This window comes from Archocentrus centrarchus, chromosome 18 (genome assembly GCF_007364275.1).
Source record: "Archocentrus centrarchus isolate MPI-CPG fArcCen1 chromosome 18, fArcCen1, whole genome shotgun sequence".
NCBI classification, from domain to species: domain Eukaryota; kingdom Metazoa; phylum Chordata; class Actinopteri; order Cichliformes; family Cichlidae; genus Archocentrus; species Archocentrus centrarchus.
In genome coordinates, this window is record NC_044363.1 from 11,127,322 (window position 1) to 11,141,869 (window position 14,548).

At 40.2% G+C, this 14,548-nt stretch overlaps 1 protein-coding gene across 2 annotated transcripts; it reads right to left on the reverse strand.

Moving 5' to 3' along the window:
* Positions 1-4,293: 4,293 nt before the first annotated feature.
* LOC115796898 (zinc finger protein OZF-like) lies at positions 4,294-14,171 on the reverse strand. 2 transcript variants are annotated; one of them, XM_030753381.1, is made up of 3 exons: positions 13,832-14,171; positions 9,410-9,667; positions 4,294-5,989 (listed from the first exon to the last, which is right to left on the reverse strand). In XM_030753381.1, exons 1-3 carry the CDS (start codon positions 14,001-14,003, stop codon positions 4,974-4,976), a joined length of 1,446 nt encoding a protein of 481 aa, XP_030609241.1. In that variant the 5' UTR covers positions 14,004-14,171; the 3' UTR covers positions 4,294-4,973. The 2 variants fall into 2 exon arrangements, with proteins under 2 accessions (XP_030609241.1, XP_030609242.1); XM_030753382.1 differs by lacking the exon at positions 4,294-5,989 and adding an exon at positions 9,130-9,240.
* Between the last annotated feature and the right edge of the window lie 377 nt (positions 14,172-14,548).

A 14,548-nucleotide genomic window follows, 5' to 3' on the forward strand; every position in this document is an offset into this window, starting at 1 on the left:
GGGCTTCTAGAAGAATCTTCAAAAATTCCCATAAAGATAGTCCTAAACATTGCGAAAAGCCTTTTCAGACAAGTTGAAGCTGTTAGAACTTCAAAGGGGGGACTTTTGGCAATATAATGTATATTTGCATGCTGTGATACTGTAGCATATTTGATACTATGCAGCTATTTAGGGCCGGGCAACCAAATCAACAGTAAAACCTGTAATGCCAGAAAACAAACAAGCTTTAAAAATTTTGGATCAGAAGCCAGTACAGTGGAATTATTGTAAAATTCAACAAGCATATAGTATCTTAAGCTTTGAGAAGTTCATAAGTTTTCTTCTTTTAAGTTGAGTTTCAAATGTGTGAATGGTCTTGCTCCAACTCAGCTAGAGGATTTGGAAATTCAGAAGTAAAGGTGTAACCACTAGAGAGCTTTTTTTTTTTAGAACTTTTTATTTTCAATAACAATTTTATCAACATATACATGTCCACCTTTGTCCCATCTCACATTTCACATCTTAACATCTTATTTACGCAGACCGTTTTGAACATTTCACCTACACCAACCAAACAGGCTATTTAAATTCCGGCTTTGTCAAAAGTTATCCAGGGATTAATGATGGAGGAGACAGATTCAACAGAGATACATTTCCTTCAAATATATGTTAGTCCCATTAAGAGAGATCTATATTCATTAACAACATCCATGGATATATACATCTCAATAATTTCAGTGACAGGGACTACAGTAGACATAGTGGAAATACAGATTAAGGTAATAAAATTACAGAATAATAATAGTACAAAATAAATTCAGAAAGTACACAAACGAATAACTAAATAAATAGATAGAGGTGTCAAGGCTACAGTATGAATTTAGTTATAGGTCTCCACTTTGTTTCAAAAGTCGCCATCTTAAGTTGTAGTCTTGATGTTGTTTTTTCCATAATATAGACTTTTTTAATCCTCTCTCTCCACTGTGTAATACTGGGAGGTTGTGGCCTTAACCAAGCATATGCTATACACTTCTTCGCAATCAAAAGCAACACTCTGATCAAGTATTTATTGTCTTTGTCGATCATGTCCGAGGGTATTATTCCTAATATATATACAGATGTATCCAGATCTAAATAAATACCTAACATACTTTTTATATCTGTTTGCACATTTTTCCAAAACTCGACCACCTTCGGACAATCCCAAAATATGTGAGTAAGGTCCCCCACCTTTCCACAATTTCTCCAACAAAGCCGAGATGTTTTACCATATTTAGATGTGGTAATTGGAGGTTTAAAGTAACGCATCTTAACTTTCCAGTCAAATTCCCTTCACGTCGGGCTATTAGTTAATTTGTGTCCAGAGCTGAATGTTTCTTCCCAATCTTCATCTGCTATTATAATATTAGCCCCCAATTCCCACTTCTCCTTAATTTCCTTATTATTAACATTGGATTCATATTGCAGGCTTTTATATAATTTTGAGATTAGGCCTTTTTTTGATTCACCTTTTGCTATTGATAATAGAATTTCTTCAGTCTTGTTCATATCTGTTGAAATTTTCTGCCATTCACTATGGCTCTGGAGATAGTGTCTAAGTTGCAAATATCTATAAAAGTCAGTTTTTTGCAGATTAAATTCCAGTTGAATTTGTTCGAACGATTTCATTGTCGCCCCTTTAAAAAGTTGTGCTATAAATACCAGTCCTCCTTTTGTCCATCTCTCGAACCCTGTATCCATAGTAGCTGGGATAAAATCTGGGATTTTAGCTATTTTTACAATTTTTGATGTTGAGTCAGGGAGATTGAATTTCTTTTTTATTCTTGACCAAATATTAATTGTTTCCTTAATCCAGTAGTTTTGGATTTTAAGATTTCTTTGAACCCTCCTTGTTGTAAAGGGCAGTGTATCTAGGGACAGATTTGGGCAGGCTCTTTGCTCCATATCTACCCATATTGTCTCTTGGTCCATTGCTAACCATAGGGCTATGGCTCTCAATTGAGCAGCCCAGTAATAGTTCTTTAAATCAGGTAAGCCTAACCCTCCATTACTCTTAAAGGACTGAAGTGTTTTAAGTTTAATTCTTGCCTTTCTATTTTGCCATACAAATCTTGATATTCTTTTTTCCATCTCTTTAAAAAAGGTGTTGGGAATGGACACTGGTAGTGATTGGAATACAAACAGCAGTCTTGGCAAGACATTCATTCTAATTGTTTCTACCCTCCCCCCGAGGGTCAGTGGTAGGATCTCCCATCTTTCTAGGTCTTTTATAATTTCCTTCCTCAGCTTCTCATAATTTGCTTTGAATAATTGTGAAATTTGAGGTGTGATAATTATACCCAAGTATCTAAACCCTTTATTGGTCCATTTGAACTTTACTTTTTCTTTCAGCTGTGTTGGGCATTCACCTGATAGCATCATTGCTACTGATTTACTTTCGTTACTCGTATATCCAGAAATATTTCCATACTTTTCAAGATTTTCTAGTAAGGCTGGTACTGACCGAATTGGTTCTGTTAAGAGTACTAATAAATCGTCGGCAAACAGTGATATTTTATGTTCCACCCCTCCCTCATCCCTTATTCCCTGGATTTGTTTATTCTGTCTTATTGCTTCTGCCATCGGTTCAATACTAACCGCGAATAGTAGAGGACTTAGACAGTCCCCCTGTCTAACTCCTCTCTTGAGATCAAAAAATTCTGAGCAGTGCCCATTAATTCGGATTCGGGATTTTGGATTTTTATAAATTATTTTCACCCATTCAACAAATTGCTGTGAAAATCCGAATCCCAGTAGTGTCTGGTATAGAAAACTCAGTTTTACCCTGTCAAAAGCCTTTTGGGCATCCAAGCTAATTAAGAGGGAAGATTGTGATTTGAGTTTTGTATATGACATTACATTTAATGTTCTTCTAATGTTGTTTGCTCCCTGCCTGCCCGGGATAAATCCCGTTTGATCTGGGTTAATCAATTTAGCTATATGTTTTTGCATTCTTTTTGCCATTATACTTGTTAGTATGTTTAAATCGTTACATAATAAGCTCACGGGTCTATAGCCTTCACACATAGTTGGGTCTTTACCCTCTTTATAGATTACCGATATAATGGCTTCGGACCATGTTTTAGGGGGGTCCCCCACTGTTAGTGCATAGTTAAATACCTTACATAGTACTGGCGTTAATTCTTCTTTAAATGTTTTGTAAAACTCCCCTGGCAGTCCATCTGTCCCCAGGGATTTGTTGTTTTTGAGGGTTTTAATAACATTCACAATTTCCTGTGAAGTTATAGGTCGAGTCATTTCCAGCGACTCTTCTTCTGACAGAGTTGGGAGGTTAATTTCTTTGAGAAAAGAGGATGTTTCATCTTCCTGAGTATTTCTGTCCGAATCATCATATAGTTTTTTATAGTAGTCTGCGAATGCTTCCGCTATTTCTCTGGGTTGTGTTTTAGTCTGCATAGTTGAAGGGTGTTTTATTTTGGAGACGTGCCTATTTACTTGGGCTTTCCTAAGTTGAAATGCCAACAGGCGACTCGCCCTATTGCCCATTTCATAATATCTTTGATTTGTAAAGCGTAGAGAGCCTTCTGCTTTGAAAGTTAGTATCTCCTCTAATTTGTCTTTTGCCTTTTTAAGTTCACCCATTATGTTTTTGTCCCCTAGTTTATGTTCCCTTTCCAATTTTTTGATCTTATTTTCCAGCTCCCTTTGTTCTTTCATTCTGGCTTTTTTCATTCTGGATGATATTTCTATTATTTTCCCTCTTATCACTGCTTTTCCTCCTTCCCATAGTATTGTGGGTGAAACTTCCCCGTTGTCATTTGTTTCAAAGTATTCCTTAAGTGACTCCTTGATTTCTTTGACAATATTTTCATTAGAAATGATTGATACATTCATTCTCCAGTATCTGAAACAAGGTTCACTAGAGAGCTTTTAATGGGAACTGTAAGTTACCAAAATGTAAACAACTTTAGGCCAGTCTTCTTTTACAGTTAAAGATTTGGAAAACTTTGCCACCAGAAATAAAAACATTAACTGATCTTAAAAAAAAATGCAAAGGAAAAATTGTGGCTCAGATTGCTGTCTTATTTGTGGTTCCTAGGATACTTAAGAGTAGAATGGAAGACAGAGCCTTCAGCTTTCAGGCCCCTCTTCTGTGAAACCAGCTCCCAGTTTGGATTTGGAAGACAGACACCCTCTCTATTTTTAAGATAAGGTTTAAAACTTTCCTTTTTAATCATGCTTATAGTTAGGGCTTACCCAGAACCCTCCCTTAGTTATGCAGCAATAGACCTAGGCTGCTGGAGGGTTCCTTGAGCATTTCTTCTTCATTCACCGCTTTTCACTGTTTATACACCACTCTGCATTTAATCATTAGTTATTACCTCTGGCTCTCTTCCACAGTGTTTATTGTCCCTCCCCTGACCCCCAGCTGGTCATGGCAGATGGCTGCCGTTCTCTGAGACTGTTTGTGTCAGAGGATTCTTTCTGTTAAAAGGAGGTTTTCCCTTCCAACTGTCGCCAAGTGCTTGCTCATAGGGGTTCATCTGATTGTTGGGATTTTCTCTGTTATTATTCTAGGGTCTTTACTTTACAAAATAAAGCATCTTGAGACGGTTGTATATAGATAAAATTGAAGTGAATTGAAAACAAAAGTAAATCTGTTATCGTTAAAATGGTTCTTCTGCCATTCTTAAATATTTCTATTTATTTGTGTTAGCTGCTGTTTAATTATTATTGTTGTTATTACAAATAAGCTGTGGTTCAGAGTCCTATATACATTGCATTGGTTGCATTTTTGCTTAAAAGCAGCTTTGTTAATCTGTTTCATCCCTGTCATATAAATACTAAAATACAAAAAACAAATACAAAGATTTATACTTCTCTAGATAGAAAATACTGACTTCAATATGAGTTCTTTGCAGTGATTTGACCTCTGCTCAATCGTGAGCTCTACCACAACACACTGCTACAACGCATGGCTGTTCCACATTTTTTTAAGCACAAAACTTTTCACAATTATGAATTCTCATGTGTTTCTTTAAGTGTGTCCTCTGATTGAATCTTTTCCCACAGATGCTACAAGAATGTGGCTTCTCACCTGTGTGAATTCTTATATGAGTTATCAGTGCTGATTTCTGAATGAATCTTTTCCCACAGATGCTACAAGAATGTGGCTTTTCACCTGTGTGATTTCTTAAATGAGTTTTCAGTGCTGATTTCTGAATGAATCTTTTCTTACAAGTGTTACAAGAAAATGGTTTCTCACCTGTGTGTACTCTCATGTGATTTATGACTCCTGATGAGTCAGCAAATCTTTTCCCACAAGTGTTACAACAATGTGGCTTCTCACCTGTGTGACTTCTTAAATGACGTTGCAACTTCCATGTCTGAATGAACCTTTTCCCACAGATGCTACAAGGATACGGCTTCTCACCTGTGTGAGTTCTTATATGACGCTCCAAATCTGATTTTTGAATGAATCTTTTACCACAGGTGTTACAACAATGTGGTTTCTCACCTGTGTGAATTCTCAGATGTGTAGTCAAGTTGGATTTATTTTGAAAAGTTTTCCCACAGGTGTCACATTGTGCAGACTTTTTCCTTTTGTCAGTTTGTCTAAGACTGTCTGACATAAGAGTGTCTACTCTCTGACTGTGATGTCTCCACTTCTTCAGCTCTGCATTTCTAGTTGATCCTGAGTCCGCATGCTGGCTTTCTTTCTCATCTTGTCTCTCTGCTTCAGGGGAGCTGTGAGAAAGGGGCTGTTCACTGTTTGGTTCTGCTTCACTGTGGTCATGTTCCTCATAAGTAGGAGTCACCATAAAGGTATCAGCCTCCTGCTTCACTCCAAGCAGCTCTCCCTCCTGACTGCTGCAGAGTTCCTCCTGTTCCCCTTTAATCTGTGGAGGCTCTGGGTCCTCCTGGTCCAGACTGGATTTCTTGTCCTGGTTACAGAGCTGCTGCTCTGTGAGAACATCCTCTTCCTCACAGACATGTTGCTGTTGGAGGTCTGAAGAAATAAAGGGAGAAAAAAAATAGAAAAACAAACATTTGAGCAAATATATTCTGATCCGAACCATTAGCCGGTCTCTACATAGTAATCATGTGCCTCACATATACCAGTGAAATTTAAAGTTTACTAATGTGACAAATTATTTGGGCACTGATGTAAAAGGTGGTTTAGTTCTGACACTCTCATTAGAAAAGTTCAGCTTCATATGTGGATGTCTGTGATGCTGTATATGTATGAAATGTAAAGATGTTGGTGTGTTTTCTGTTAAACAAATGTGGATGTCTGGATTGGTTACTGTTATGGGCTCGACACACGGGGAGCGACAAACGGGTCGCATCGTCACTGGGGTGAAACCGAACACACGGGACGCGATAGCGACGGCGGCATTGCGAATCGCGCTCTCACGTCTGTTCCTTATATCACATCCTCTTTCTCACGGTGCCAAACTTAACACTGGCATAATTACTCTAGTCCAATAATTTTCTTGTCCACCTTCTGTGAGCCAATCAGCCTCCTTTCTGTGTGTTTTAAATCTCAGTGCTCTTCTTTCATTCTGCCATTCTCTTACCTAACCCAGCCACAGGGGGCCACAAGCTAGTGTACTTTTGTGCTGAATCAAACATGCAAATCATCAAGAATGTGATTGGTCATGGCCCAGGTTAATAATGACTTCCTTTGGTGCTGTTGACCAACAGGGTGCTGGTGGAGACAGTGCTACTGTTGGCCAAAGAAAAAGGAAGAGGAGAGGGGGAGGCATGTTAGGAGGCAGCAAGAAAGAAGATAAGGCTATGTAGGGAGTATGATTGGTAAAGAGAGAGAGCCAGGTGATATGATGGAGAGATGCAGGTAGATATACTGTGTGCGCAGTAGACCAGGTGGAAGAAAAGCAAGGCTAGGAGCACTGGAGGTGGATTCAAGCTGTTCTACCATGGTATAGATATAGAGATATAGAGTGTATCAGTAACAGAGGTGAAGAGAGTATAAGACCAGATCATGAGCTGGAAATTGAAGGTGTGATCTTGAATGTTGTCACTGTGTATGCCCCACAGGTTGGATGTCAGTTAAAAGAGAAAGAGGAATTGTGGAATAAATTGGAAAAACTGGTGGAGAGTGTTCCCATGGGGAAAGAATGGTGATTGGAGCAGATTTCAATGAACATGTAGGTGATCACACACATTCACACCCCAATGAGCAACATGGGGTTCAATATCTTGCCCAAGAATACTTTGGCATGCAGACTGGAGAAGCCAGGGATCACACCACCGAGCTTCCAATTAGTAGATGACCTGCTCTACCTCCTGAGCCACAGCCACCCCACAAGGGAAGGGAATAGAGGTGATGAGGAGGTGATGCGCATGTCTGGTGCTAAGGAGAGAAATTCAGGAAGACAGGTGGTGGTGGATTTTGCCAAAAGGATGGAAATTACTCTGGTGAACACGTACTTCAAGAAGAGGGCAGAATATAGGGAGAGGTATAAGAGTGGAGGACGGTGAACAGAAGTGGATTACATCATATATAGGGCTGCATAAAACGATTATTTTAGTAATCGAGTATTCTATCGATTATTCCATCGATTAATCAAGTAACCGAATAAGAAATACTTTTTTTATTAACAGTTTATCTGCATATTTTAACTTCCGTACTGCAGTTTTTCGCCACGTGAACAAACAGCGGTGGATGGAGCAGCTACAAAGTTCTCTTTTCTTCACCTTAACACTTGCTGATCAGGTGCTTGATGAAGGACCTCCAGCTGTTTCACAGATTTAATGGTGGTTACTAAAAGAAAAAGCTGCTGTTTTGGACGCTGGAAAAACGTTTCCTTTTTCACTACTTGAGCTCACCGTCACAGCTTCGCCTCTTTGTGCTTGCGCAGCTAAAACCGCTGCCTGCTATGAGTGTTTTGAAAAACTAGTGGCTGCGGGAGCCATGGTGCATGTGTGAGTAATGTTGTAATGCTTTGTATTCACAAGCATTCTGGAAAATTCGTTTCTACTGCAGGTCTATATTTAGTCACTAATAAGGGATTAAAGTATAAAAAATATTTTGACGGAGCCCTTCGGTCCTGGGGGGGCGGGCCTTCCGGTACCGAACCATCACTAGTGCTAATGGCCCGCGCTCGCTAGCAAACCAGTTCTGGTAGCTACAGCTGAAGTAAAGACAAAAATAACAGCTGAAATTCTCAGCGAGCACAACACACACAGACACACAGAGAGCAGTGGAGGCGTGGAAATGCATGTCAGCGATAGTTGCCATCCGTCCCGTAAAGTACGGAACCCCGCATGTTATGGAGCCGTATTCCACGGAGTCCCGTAACATACGGGGTTCTGTATTTTACGAGACAGATGGCAACTCTAGCGATGATCCACTCTGTGTTAAAGGAAATCATCGCAGCGACGGAGAGCTTTTTAGAATGTGTGTGTGTGTGTGTGTGTGTGTGTGTGTGTGTACGTGAGTGATTCACACTCCAATAAACCCACAAAAAAACGACGGAGCACTAATGCTGCTAATGCTAGTGAGGAGCGCCGCTTACACCGAGACAGCGCTGCAGAGTTTAAACGAAGCATCGACACAGTAAATTTGTGTCGATAAATTTTTAGAATCGATTTAATCGAGTTAATCGATGAATCGTTGCAGCCCTAATCATATACAGACAGTGTAATCTGAAAGAGATAGGAGATCATGCTGGAAAGGATGGCGGCAGTTTAGAGTGATTAAGGACAGACATGTAAATATACTAACAAGTGAAGTGAGTGTTTTGAGAAGATGGAAGGAATATTTTGGGGAACTGATGAAGTAAAAAAATGAAGGGGGGGTGGAGGACAGTTAATGAATCAGGAAGTGCAGAGCGTTAGTAAGGAGTTTGCAAGGGTAGCTATGAATAGGATGAAAAGTGGAAAGCCACTTGGTTCAGATGACATACCCATGGAGGTACTGAAATGTCTAAGAGAGAGAGCAGTGGTCTTTTAACCAGATTGTTAGGATGGCAAAGGAACTAGAGTAGAATAAAATAGAACAGAATGCCTTTATTGTCATTATATAGAATGTACAATGAAATTGGAGAAGTGCACTGGTACTCATTTTCAAGAGCAAGGGTGGTGTGTAGAGCTGTAAAACCTACATACGGATAAAGCTGATGAGCCACACAATGAAGATATGGGAAAGAGGTGTTGAGCCAGGTTAAGGAGAGAGGTCATGATCAATGAGCAGCAGTATGGCTTTATGCAGAGAAAGAGAATTACAGATGTGATCTGGAAATGAAAACACAAATTCAGGCCAAAGAGATGCATTCATGCTGCTTATTGCAGATGGGCCTTCAATTCTTCCTGTGCCTCTAAAAATAAATCTAACTTTGAGCTCTGATTAGGATCATACATGAGTCATATTTATTTTTATTAAGACCTTGAGAGTTTTACATACCTATTCTGTGTAACTTTATTTCAGGTTTCCAGATGGTCTCCAGCAGTCTGAGTTGCTCTCCATCAATCAAGATGCCTTCAGCCTCCTGCTTCAGTCCAAGCTGCTCTCCCTCCTGACTGCTGCAGAGTTCCTCCTGTTCCTCTTTAATCTGTGGAGGCTCTGGGTCCTCCTTATCCAGACTGGAGTTCCTCTCCTGGTTACAGATCTGCTGTTCATCCAGACCCTCCTCTTCCTCACAGTCATGTTGTTGTGGGAGGTCTTGAGGAACAAAGAGGTAAGGTCACTAATGTGATGATACAAAAACACACATGAACTATTTTACAAAAGCATCTATCACAACCTGAAAAAAAATGTTGATCATTTACATACAAATGTTTTAAAAGACAGGGGGCTTAGATTGTGACATGACTGGTGCAACAGTGAGGTGTTGATCGGTTCGATAAAATATATGAATATACAATGTTTTCATCAGCTGCCTCCCTGGTGGCACCCTCAGTTGCCATGAGGTACTGCAGCTGTTTGCGGTGGAATTCACAGGTACTGTAAACCTCCTTGATGCAGAAAATGAATGAATGTTTTCCATGTTTGAAATGATTAAGTTTAAAATTTCAGAATTCAAATGTGTCACTGTCAGGTTAGAAATAAAGGCAGCACTGACCAAAGAAATATATTAATTTGTGAATTTACAAGATTAATAATTTCCTGCCAGGGGAGCCTGAGTGGCTTAGTGATGAACACATGCATATGCTGCGTTTGGGTGCAGGCGGTGCAGGGTCAAGTCCCAGCCTGTCGCCAGCTTGCCCGTGTGTCCTTCCCCATTTCCTGTCTCTCCCACTGTGGCCAAAAATGGAAAATAAATAAATTAGGGATGTGCACAATTACTCGACTAGCTGACTAGTCGTTGCTATTGTTACTAGTTGGTACCAGACGTACTAATTGGTTAGCCTAAATATTAAGGTTTCAATTAACCCAGTGCAGGTAAATGTTTGTCCTAAAGTTATGCATCCATCTGCCACCACATGGAGCTACAGCCCTTACATCGTTATAGAAAAATGTCATAGCGTAAGCGCACCTCCAACTTAACACCCTTCCTTCCCTGCATTTGTGGTTTGTACAAAGAAGCAAAAAATAAAATAAAATAAATAAAAATAGCAAGACAAATGTGTTTGCGCCTTCAAAACACAGAGTAGGACCTAGGAGGGAAAAAAGTGCCAGCATTTTATTTTTCTGTTGGCCGACATCGCATGTAAAACAATTCAATTCAATTTTATTTATATAGCGCCAAATCACAACAAACTGTCACCTCAAGGCGCTTTGTATTGTGGGTAAAGACCCTACAATAATACAGAGAAAAACCCAACAGTCAAAACGACCCCCTATGAGCAGCACTTGGCGACAGTGGAAAGGAAAAACTCCCTTTTAACAGGAAGAAACCTCCAGCAGAACCAGGCTCAGGGAGGGGCAGTCATCTGCCGCGACCGGTTGGGCTGAGGGGAGAGAAAGACATGCTGTGGAAGAGAGCCAGAGATTAATATCAATTAATGATTAAATGCAGAGTGGAGTATAAACAAAGTAAATAAGGTGAATGAGAAACAGTGCATTATGTGAACCCCCCAGCAGACTAGGCCTATAGCAGCATAACTAAGGGATGGTTCAGGGTCACCTGATCCAGCCCTAACTATAAGCTTTATCATAAAGGAAAGTTTTAAGCCTAATCTTAAAAATAGAGAGGGTGTCTGTCTCCCGAATCCAAGCTGGGAGCTGGTTTCACAGAAGAGGGGCCTGAAAGCTGAAGGCTCTGCCTCCCATTCTACTCTTAAGTATCCTAGGAACCACAAGTAAGCCAGCAGTCTGAGAGCGAAGTGCTCTGTTGGGGTGATATGGGACTATGAGGTCTTTGAGATAAGATGGTGCCTGATTATTCAAGACCTTGTATGTGAGGAGAAGAATTTTAAATTCTATTCTAGATTTAACAGGGAGCCAATGAAGAGAAGCCAATATGGGAGAAATATGCTCTCTCTTTCTAGTCCCTGTCAGTACTCTAGCTGCAGCATTTTGGATCAGCTGAAGGCTTTTCAGGGAGCTTTTAGGACAGCCTGATAATAATGAATTACAGTAGTCCAGCCTAGAAGTAATAAATGCATGAATGAGCTTTTCAGCATCACTCTGAGAAAGGATGTTTCTAATTTTAGAAATATTGCGCAAATGCAAAAAAGCGGTCCTACATATTTGTTTAATATGTGCATTGAAGGACATATCCTGGTCAAAAATGACTCCAAGATTTCTCACAGTGTTACTGGAGGCCAAAGTAATGCCATCCAGAGTAAGTATCTGGTTCGACACCATGTTTCTAAGATTTGTGGGGCCGAGAACAAGAATTTCAGTTTTATCTGAATTTAGAAGCAGCAAATTAGAGGTCATCCAGGCCTTAATGTCTTTAAGACATTCCTGCAGTTTAACTAATTGATGTGTGTCATCTGGCTTCATTGATAGGTAAAGCTGAGTATCATCTTCATAACAATGAAAATTGATGCAGTGCTTTCTAATAATACTGCCTAAGGGAAGCATGTATAATGTAAATAAAATTGGTCCTAGCACAGAACCCTGTGGAACTCCATAACCTTAGTGTGTGAAGAAGACTCCCCATTTACATGAACAAATTGGAGTCTATGAGATAAATATGATTCAAACCACTGCAGTGCAGTACCTTTAATACCTATAGCAAGCTCTAATCTCTGTAATAAAATGTTATGGTCAACAGTATCAAAAGCTGCACTGAGGTCCAACAGGACAAGAACAGAGATGAGTCCACTGTCAGAGGCTGTAAGAAGATCATTTGTAACCTTCACTAATGCTGTTTCTGTACTGTGATGAATTCTGAAACCTGACTGAAACTCTTCAAATAAACCGTTCCTCTGCAGATGATCAGTTAGCTGTTTTACAACTACTCTTTCAAGAATCTTTGAGAGAAAAGGAAGGTTGAGATTGGCCTATAATTAGCTAGGACAGCTGGGTATGGATTTTTGTATTGTATTCTTTTGATGCGTGTCATGAACTGTAGAGCAACGAGCATCGTTGATAATGCGCGGGACAATGCGCCACACTTTTAAGTCGCAATTTATTCATTTTTCGGATGTTATTTTCTCATATTCAGTGAGTGTGAGCATCGTTTGCAGCAGTGGTTCTCAAATCCAGGCCTCGTGGCCCAGTGTCCTGCAGGTTTTAGATGTGTCCCTGATTCAACACACCTGAATCAAATGGCTGAATTACCTTCTCAGTATGCAGTCAGGTTCTCCAGAGTCCTGCTAATGACTTCTATATTTGACTCAGATGTGTTGAAGCAGAGACACATCTAAAACCTGCAGGACACTGGGCCACGAGGCCTGGATTTGAGAACCATTGGTTTGCAGTAACGCGTTTTCATATATTTATATCAATTGATTTTATGTTTTTATTCTTTGTTGTTCAGAGTATAATGTGCAGTGTTCACAGTTAAGCAGCAATTAAAGTGCAATTCATCAGATGCCTTTGGACAGCTTTTGACATTGTCCATTAAACAAGCATAAAATTTAATTAGATATCTGAGTGTTTCTTAGTTTTAGACCAGTCGGTTAGCCTAATATTTTTCCCTTGTTTAGTCGACTATGAAATTATTTGCCAGGAACATCCCTAAAATAAATAATTTCCTGCCAGCATTGCTCTCGTGCCATATTTGCAGCAACAGTGATGCGTGTTGGTGTTTTTTATGTTTAGTGCAGGTCATTTGATAATGTCTCTGATCAGAGTAGGCATCTCTCAGTTGGTCCAGTTTGTGATGAAAAAGAGAAAAAAGGAATCAAACAGTTCCTTTTATGTGAGCGCACACTGAGCCTGAAGCAGAAAGACTGGCTGAACAGAGAAAGTTAAAAACCACAACAACAACAGAGCTCAACAGTGAGGCTCACAAAGTCAAAATCCCATTCAGGGGTTCTGATTGTGACCCACAATGTTGTGAACATTTAAAGTAGACTTACTACGAGCTACAACACTGTGGAAATGATGGTATGTGCTCCTGTAGGAACCACAAATCTGCGGTGGAAAAAAACTACTCTACCCACAATCCTACACTGAAACAGCAACATCTCTGATTTGTGGAGGTCGCTGTTACCATGAAAGTGTTTGAACTCTGCACAGCCCGTTGAAGATGACTGAGCCGGTCAACAATACTAACAGGTGTCATTCAAACATTTTTGTCTCTCTGATAATGTCTCTGCTGCTACCCAGGACCTAACCTAGCAGCGACCGTGGACCTGCGCCTGTCCAACATATCAATGGACACTGAACCACAGCACTGATAAATATCCGGTTTAGCATCTTCTAGTCAAGTCACTGACACTGAAGAATTTGAGCTTCAACAGCACAGAGTTGAAAACATTTCCATACCTATAATGTGTGAGTTTGTGTCGGGTTTCCGGCTCATATCCAGCAGTCTGGGCTGACGGCTGATCTCCTCCTCATACTGGACGATGGTTTTCTGAACCTCTAAGAAGATTTCTTCACAAACAGCAGTGAGTCTGTCCTTGATGAACTCTCTCAGATACAGAACTGAACACATTGCTGCTCAAACTCGGGCTGAGCGGATCGATCCAAACAGCGATAGAAGCGATAACGACGTTGGTATTCGTATCAGATCGAGGATAACGCGATAGGATCAATACTTTATTTTGTGTTGCTCCTCTAAGTTCAGTCCACTGCTCCAGCTTCGTCACACAGCAGCCATATCTACGCCTTGCTCCTCCCCCTTCTCCTCTGCTCTGCTGTGGTTTGCTGTCAAGCGGTCACACGACTCAGAAACGCACGCCAATTTGTTGAACGTAAGAGTTAAGTCATCTCTGGCGATTGCGTCACAGCAAGGCGATAAAGGCTGCTCCGGATGTGTCCTTAGAGAGAGGTCTAAATTTGTTCTTTCTCTGAGTTATCCGGTGAAACTATTAATCATCTGTTTTTTCAGTGCATCTATGCCAGAATATTGTGGACTGATTTACAACATAAAATTAGGCTGAAAACTGGACAAATGATTCAACTTAAAGAGAAGGACATGATGTTTAGTTTTGAGGATAACGACAAAGACTTCACCTACTTCATTCACCTTCTGCTCAA

Excerpts from the sequence above, each read along its gene's own strand:
- LOC115796898 (XM_030753381.1), bottom strand. The coding sequence starts at position 14,003 with ATGTGTTCAGTTCTGTATCTGAGAGAGTTCATCAAGGACAGACTCACT. Across the intron at positions 9,668-13,831 it reads CACAAACTCACACATTATAG|ACCTCCCACAACAACATGAC; the intron begins GTATGGAAATGT and ends TTGTTCCTCAAG. Across the intron at positions 5,990-9,409 it reads AATAAAGTTACACAGAATAG|ACCTCCAACAGCAACATGTC; the intron begins GTATGTAAAACT and ends TTATTTCTTCAG.